Here is an 8,921-nt window from a genome sequence, read left to right as displayed (position 1 = left end):
CCCACCCTCCCTCTCTCTCTGCCCCACCCTCCTCTCTCTCTGTCCCCCTCTCTCTCCCTCTCTCTCTGCCCCCCCTCTCTCTCTCTCTGCCCCCCCTCATCCTCTCTCTCTCTGCCCCCCCTCTCTCTCTCTCTGCCCCCCCTCTCTCTCTCTGCCCCCCTCTCTCTCTCTCTGCCCCCATTCTCTCTCTCTGCCCCCCCTCTCTCTCTCTCCCCCCCATCTCACTCTGCCCCCCTCTCTCAGTCTGCCCCCCCTCTCTCTCTCTGCCCCCCCCCTCTCTCTCTGCCCCCCTCTCTCACTCTGCCCCCCTCTCTCACTCTGCCCCCCCTCTCTCACTCTGCCCCCCTCTCTCTCTCTGCCCCCCCCCCCTCTCTCAGAGTGATGTGTCTTGGTGGATACTCTGCAGACAGTCCAGTAGCTGCTGATAGGTGTTGCCAGGCGAGGCCACGGTCTGGAAGACAGACTGAAAGGCTCTGCGGTCCAACTCTTCATCCAGCTGGTGTCTGTAGAAGTCCAGGGCCACCAGACAGAACAGGCTGATGTCCACCACCTCACTCTTACCCATACGGCTGATGACATGGGGCAGGCTGGGGGGGGTTAAGGAGAGATGGAGGACAATATGACCACACACACACACACACACACAGAGACACACACACACACACAGAGACACACACACACACACAGACTACACACACACACAGACACACACAGAGACACAGACAGACACAGAGACACACACACAGAGACACAGACACACACACACACAGAGACACAGACACACACACACACAGACACACACACACACAGAGACACACACACACAGAGACACACACACACACAGAGACACACACACACACAGAGACACAGACACACACACACACAGAGACACAGACACACACACACACAGAGACACACACACACACAGAGACACACACACACACACAGAGACACAGACACACACACACACAGAGACACACACACACACAGAGACACACACACACACAGAGACACACACACACACAGAGACACACACACACACAGAGACACACACACACACAGAGACACACACACACACAGAGACACACACACACACACACAGAGACACACACACACACACACAGAGACACACACACACACACACAGAGACACACACACACACACACAGAGACACACACACACACACACAGAGACACACACACACACACACACACACACACACACACACACACACACACACTGGTCAAAGACACACACAAAGACACACACAAAGACACACTGTCAAAGACACACACTGACACACACACACAAAGACACACACACACAAAGACACACACACACAAAGACACACACACACAAAGACACACACACTGTCACACACACACAAAGACACACACACACAAAGACACACACACACTGACACACACACACAAAGACACACAAAGACACACACACAAAGACACACACACACACACACTGCACACACACACACAAAGACACACACACACACACACACACACAAAGACACACACACACACACACACACAAAGACACACACACACACACACACACACAAAGACACACACACACACACTGACACACACTCACACACAAAGACCACACACACTCACACAAGACTGCCCACACACACACAGAGAGACACACAAAGACACAGCCACACAAAGACACAGCCACACAAAGACACAGCCACACAAAGACACAGCCACACAAAGACACAGCCACACAAAGACACAGCCACACAAAGACACAGCCACACAAAGACACAGCCACACACACACACAGCCACACTGACACAGCCACACACACTCTGCCACACACACTCACAGCCACACACACTGCCACACACACACAGCCACACAAAGACCTCCCCACACAAAGACACAGCCACACAAAGACACAGCCACACACACACACACACTGCACACACCACACACACACACTGCACACACACACACACACACACACACACACACACACACACACACTCACACACACACACACAAAGACTGCACAAAGACACACACAAAGACACACACAAAGACACACACACAAAGACACACACACACAAAGACACACCCACAAAGACACACACACACAAAGACACACACACACAAAGACACACACACACAAAGACACACACACACAAAGACACACACACACAAAGACACACACACACAAAGACACACACACACAAAGACACACAAAGACACACACACAAAGACACACACACACACACACACAAAGACACACACACACACACAAAGACACACACACACACACACACACAAAGACACACACACACACACACACACAAAGACACACACACACACACACACACAAAGACACACACACACACACACAAAGACACACACACACACACAAAGACACACACACACACACACAAAGACTGCACACACACACACAGAGAGACACACAAAGACACAGCCACACAAAGACACAGCCACACAAAGACACAGCCACACAAAGACACAGCCACACAAAGACACACACACACACAAAGACACACACAAAGACACACACACACAAAGACACACACACACAAAGACACACACAAAGACACACACACACAAAGACACACACACACAAAGACACACACACACACACAAAGACACACACACACACACACAAAGACACACACACACACACAAAGACACACACACACACACACAAAGACACACACACACACACACAAAGACACACACACACACACACAAAGACACACACACACACACACAAAGACACACACACACACACACACAAGACACACACACACAAAAAGACACACACACACAAAGACACACACACAAAGACACAGCCACACAAAGACACACACACACAAAGACACACACACACAAAAGACACACACACACAGCCACACACACACACAGCCACACACACAGCACACACACACACAGCCACACACACACACACACACAGCCACACACACAGCCACACACACAGCCACACACACACAGACACACAGCCACACACACAGCCACACACACAGCCACACACACAGCCACACACACACACAGCCACACACACAGCCACACACACACACACACACACACACACACACACACACACACACACACACACACACACACACACACACACACACACACACACACACACACACACACACACACACACACACACACACACACACTACACCCCCACCTGTCCCCTTCTCTAGTAAGGATACAGGGCAGAGACCCACTGGGAGGTGGAGGCAGAGATGAAGAAGCAAGACAGACTCCACATGGCCATGGCAACTGGGGTTCTCTGGGTGAAGTTAGACAGAGACAGTAACACCCAGTCTGTCACCATACTGGACTGGCCTGTAGCATGGAGGGTCTGGAACACCTGAGGGAGGAGAGGGAGGAGAGGGGAGAGGAGGGGAGAGGAGAGAGGGAGGAGAGAGGAGAGAGAGGGAGGAGAGGGGGAGGAGAGGGGGAGAGAGGGAGGGAGGGGAGAGAGAGGGAGGAGAGGGGGAGAGAGAGGGAGGAGAGGGGGAGGAGAGGGGAGGGAGGGGGAGAGAGGGAGGAGAGGGGGAGGGGGGAGAGAGAGGGAGGAGAGGGGGAGAGAGAGGGAGGAGGGGGGAGAGAGAGGGGGAGAGAGAGGGAGGAGAGGGGGAGAGAGAGGGGGGAGGGGGGGAGAGAGAGGGAGGAGGGGGAGGGGGGAGGGAGGAGAGAGGGAGGGAGGAGAGAGGGTGGGAGGGGGAAGGGGAAGGAGAGAGGGGGAGGGAGAAAGGAGAGAGGGAGGAAGAGAGAGAAAGAGAAGAAAGGAGAGAGAGATGGGGGGTAGCGAAAGAGAGGGAAGGAGAGAGAGATGGGGGTAGCGAAAGAGAGAGGGAAGGAGAGAGAGAGATGGGGGAGTAGCGAAAGAGAGAGGGAAGGAGAGAGAGATGGGGGTAGCGAAAGAGAGAGGGAAGGAGAGAGAGATGGGGGTAGCGAAAGAGAGGGAAGGAGAGAGAGATGGGGGTAGCGAAAGAGAGAGGGAAGGAGAGAGAGATGGGGGTAGCGAAAGAGAGAGGGAAGGAGAGAGAGATGGGGGTAGCGAAAGAGAGAGGGAAGGAGAGAGAGATGGGGGGTAGCGAAAGAGAGAGTGAGTTGTCTGTTACATACCCACCTTTACTGTCCACCATTCTCACACTGACCTTGTAGACGACAGTAGCCATGAATTGTGGGTAAGGCTGCTGATTGGACAGGAACTCTCCGATGACCTTGTTCATGACGTCCTGCGGAGGGAAGAAGTCGTCCAGGAACTGCGGAAGAATCCTGGCCACCACCCGTGCCTCGCTGGGTAAACCCTTACGGACCCTGGCACAACAAATGTAGGAAATATCGGAGGTAACGGACATGGAGAACCAGACATCAGGAAACAACTGTGAGACTGGGTCCATTGTTAGAAAATAGACAACCCCCCAAAAAGACTGGTTACATTGTTAGAAAATAGACAACCCCCCAAAAAGACTGGTTACATTGTTAGAAAATAGACAACCCCCCAAAAAGACTGGTTACATTGTTAGAAAATAGACAACCCCCCAAAAAGACTGGCTACATTGTTAGACAATAGACAATATATAACAGTCTTGCTATGGTTAATATGAGAAACCATCAAACCAGATATATAACAGTCTGTTACTATGGTAAACCATCAAACCAGATATATAACAGTCTGTTGCTATGGTAAACCATCAAACCAGATATATAACAGTCTGTTGCTATGGTTAATACCAGAAACCAGATATATAACAGTCTGTTACTATGGTAAACCATCAAACCAGATATATAACAGTCTGTTGCTATGGTAAACCATCAAACCAGATATATAACAGTCTGTTGCTATGGTTAACCATCAAACCAGATATATAACAGTCTGTTACTATGGTAAACCATCAAACCAGATATATAACAGTCTGTTACTATGGTAAACCATCAAACCAGATATATAACAGTCTGTTGCTATGGTTAAACCATCAAACCAGATATATAACAGTCTGTTGCTATGGTAAACCATCAAAACTGTGTAGTGTAGACTGTGTAGTTGTAGACTGTGTAAACCATCAAACTGTGATAGTGTGTAGACTGTTAGTGTGGTAAACTGTCAAGATGTATAGACTGTGTTGTCGGTAAACCCCTACCAGATAAGAACAGATACCCTCTCCATGGCAAACCATGACAGACCAGCTGTATAACCTGAGTCTGTTGCTAGCGCCGGCCGGGCAAACCAGATATGGCCTTCTCCTTGCCTGAGGAGAAACAATCAAACCAGATATCATAACACCCTGACCTTAACCTCTGACCCCCAGACGCTGAGGTAAACCACAAACCAGATGGGAGGATGAGAGGGTGATTGCTGATTATTAAATTATTAAACCAGTTTATGGAAAAGTTATTTTTATTCATAGACAAAGCTGGTTTTAACAGTCTGTTGCCTGGGTAAACCAGTCTGTCCAACATTCCACACCTTGTACTCTTGTAAACCATCAAACCATTGCATTGCAAATGTGGAATGTTAGCTAAACAGACTGGTACACCAAACCAGTTTGTGAGGGAGGAGTTTGTAACAGTTGGGGGTAGTTAAACCATCAAAGGAGGGAATCTTGTTTTCCTGTCCTGGGAAGAAAGGGGATTCTTAAATTGTTAGCATTAGCTAGTTACTTTATTATGTTAGTGTTAGCTATATTAGCTATAGCCTCTACAGTTATGTTTGCGATAGCTATAGCCTCTACATTGTTATGTTAGCGAGCCTCTGTTGTTATGTTAGCGATAGCAATAGCCTCTACATTGTTATGTTAGCTATGGCAATAGCCTCTACATTGTTATAATAATGTCTAATAGTTTGTTGCCTTGGAACTACATATATGCAGGGCTAGGCTAGTTAGCATTAGTTCGATGATACTAGGTAGATGTTACCTGTGTACATGCAGGGCTAAGCTAGCTAGCGTTAGTTAGATGATACTAGGTATAGGTAGATGTTACCTGTGTACATGCAGGGCTAAGCTGGCTAGCGTTAGTTAGATGATACTAGGTATAGGTAGATGTTACCTGTGTACATGCAGGGCTAAGTGTAGCTAGCGTTAGTTAGATGATACTAGGTATAGGTAGATGTTACCTGTGTACATGCAGGTGAGCATGAGTCCCAGTGCAGACATGGCTCTGTTGCCTGAGGAGAATGTTAACCCGGTCGACACTCAGTTTAACCAGTGCCTCTCCGTCCATACCGAGACAGCTGCTCCGACAGCAGGGAGGATGACCCACGCAACACACAGTGGTAGATCACTGAGGGGTTTGATCTTCACTGGCTGATACCATCACATCTAGAGAGGTTGAGGGGGGTGAGCCAGATAAAGGTGGAGGGAGGCGGAGGGTCTGAGAGAGGTGGATTAGTAACCTGTATAACCCCAGCAGTACTAACCTGTATAACCCAGCAGTACTACAGTACTAACCTGTATAACCCCAGCAGTACTAACCTGTATAACCCAGCAGTGGCTCCACACCTTGTACTCTTGTCATTGCACTAACCTGTATAGACTTGTTTTCAGTCCTGTACTAACCTGTATAACCCAGAAGTACTAGCATTACTAGTGTATAACTATGTTAGTGTTAGCTACAGTACTAACCTGTATAACCCCAGCAGTACTAACCTGTATAACCCCAGCAGACTGTCTACCTGTTATAACCCCAGCAGTACTACATTGTTATAACCTGTATAACCCCAGCAGTGTAACTGTATACCCCAGCAGTACTAGTTAGCATTAGTGTATAACCCCAGCAGTACTAACCTGTATAACCCCAGCAGTACTAGACTAACCTGTATAGTTAGACAGTACTAACCTGTATAGACCCCAGATGTAGTGTGTAACCCCAGCAGTACTAACCTGTATAGCTAGTACTAACCTGTATAACCCCAGTTAGTTAGATGATACTAACCTGTATAACCCCAGATGTACTAACTGTGTATAACCCCATGCAGTACTAACCTGCCCCAGCAGTACTAACCTGTTAGCAGTACTAACCTGTATAACCCCAGCAGTACTAACCTGTATAACCCCAGCAGTACTAACCTGTGTACATGCAGGGCTAAGCTAGTGTTAGTAACCTGTAGTTAGAGTACTAACCTGTATAACCCCAGAGTACTAACCTGTATAACCCCAGCAGTTAACCTGTATAACCCCAGCAGTACTAACCTTATTAGCAGTACTAACCTGGTATAACCCCAGCAGTACTAACCTGTATAACATGCCCAGCAGTACTAACCTGTATAACCCCAGCAGTACTAACCTGTATAACCCCAGCATGTACTAACCTGTGTACCCCAGCAGTACTAACCTGTATAACCCCAGCAGTACTAACTGTATAACCCCAGCAGTACTAGATGTACTAACCTGTATAACCCCAGCAGTACTAACCTGTATAACCCCAGCAGTTACAGTACTAACCTGTATAACCCCAGCAGTACTACCTGTGTACATGCAGTACTAACCTGTATAACCCCAGCAGTACTAGTACTAACCTGTATAACCTGTGTATAACCCCAGCAGTACTAACCTGTATAACCCCAGCAGTACTAACCTGTATAACCCCAGCAGTGTACTACAGTACTAACCTGTATAACCCCAGCAGTACTACAGTACTAACCTGTATAACCCCAGCAGTACTACAGTACTAACCTGTATAACCCTATGCAGTACTACAGTACTAACCTGTATAACCCCAGCAGTACTGCTAGCGTACTAACCTTAGATAACTAGGTACTAGGTAGATGTTAACCTGTGTAACATGCAGTACTAACCTGTATAACCCCAGCAGTTAACCTGTATAACCCCAGGTATAGTACTAACCTGTATAACCCCAGCAGTACTAACCTGTATAACCCCAGCAGTACTAACCTGTATAACCCCAGCAGTACTAACCTGTATAACCCCAGCAGTACTACCTGTGTACATACAACCTGTATAACCCCAGCAGTACTAACCTGATAACCCCAGAGGGGGTAGGTAGTCTAACCTGTATAACCCCAGCAGTACTAACAGTACTAACCTGTATAACCAGATAAAGCAGGAGGGAGGCGGAGGGTAGAGAGATTAGTAACCTGTATAACCCCAGCAGTACTAACCTGTATAACCCCAGCAGTACTAACCTGTATAACTAGACAGTACTAACCTGTATAACCCCAGCAGTACTAACCTGTATAACCCCAGCAGTACTACAGTAACTAACCTGTATAACCCCTAGCAGTACTACAGTACTAACCTGTATAACCCCAGCAGTACTAACAGTACTAACCTGTATAACCCCAGCAGTACTAGTACTAACCTGTATAACCCCAGCAGTACTAACCTGTACTAACCTGTATAACCCCAGCAGTACTAACCTGTAGTACTAACCTGTATAACCCCAGCAGTACTAACAGTACTAACCTGCATAACCCAGTACTAACCTGTATAACCCCAGCAGTACTAACCTGTATAACCCCAGCAGTACTACAGTACTAACCTGTATAACCCCAGCAGTACTAACCTGTATAACCCCAGCAGTACTAACCTGTATAACCCCAGCAGTACTAACCTGTATAACCCCAGCAGTACTAACCTGTATAACCCCAGCAGTACTAACCTGTATAACCCCAGCAGTACTAACCTGTATAACCCCAGCAGTACTAACCTGTATAACCCCAGCAGTACTAACAGTACTAACCTGTATAACCCCAGCAGTACTAACCTGTATAACCCCAGCAGTACTAACCTGTGTACTAACCTGTATAACCCCAGCAGTACTAACCTGTATAACCCCAGCAGTACTAAGTACTAACCTGTATAACCCCAGCAGTACTAACCTGTATAACCCCAGCAGTACTAACCTGTATAACCC

At 47.9% G+C, this 8,921-nt stretch overlaps 1 protein-coding gene across 1 annotated transcript in view; it reads right to left on the bottom strand.

Annotated features, from left to right (window-relative positions):
* Window positions 1-363: 363 nt before the first annotated feature.
* The window catches only part of htt (huntingtin), a gene marked incomplete at its 5' end in the record, with an annotated part of 84,324 nt that continues 75,766 nt past the window's right edge, over window positions 364-8,921 (bottom strand). The window contains 3 exons of the mRNA XM_046338130.1: window positions 364-587; window positions 3,248-3,408; window positions 4,202-4,477. Coding sequence (XP_046194086.1) covers window positions 374-587; window positions 3,248-3,408; window positions 4,202-4,477 — 651 coding nt within the window. The remainder of the gene's footprint in view (window positions 588-3,247; window positions 3,409-4,201; window positions 4,478-8,921) is intronic.

The sequence above is a fragment of the Oncorhynchus gorbuscha genome, unplaced genomic scaffold (assembly GCF_021184085.1).
Source record: "Oncorhynchus gorbuscha isolate QuinsamMale2020 ecotype Even-year unplaced genomic scaffold, OgorEven_v1.0 Un_scaffold_1744, whole genome shotgun sequence".
Classification (NCBI taxonomy): domain Eukaryota; kingdom Metazoa; phylum Chordata; class Actinopteri; order Salmoniformes; family Salmonidae; genus Oncorhynchus; species Oncorhynchus gorbuscha.
Note: the sequence above shows the minus strand (reverse complement) of the source record. Positions and strands in the feature narration are given on the sequence as shown.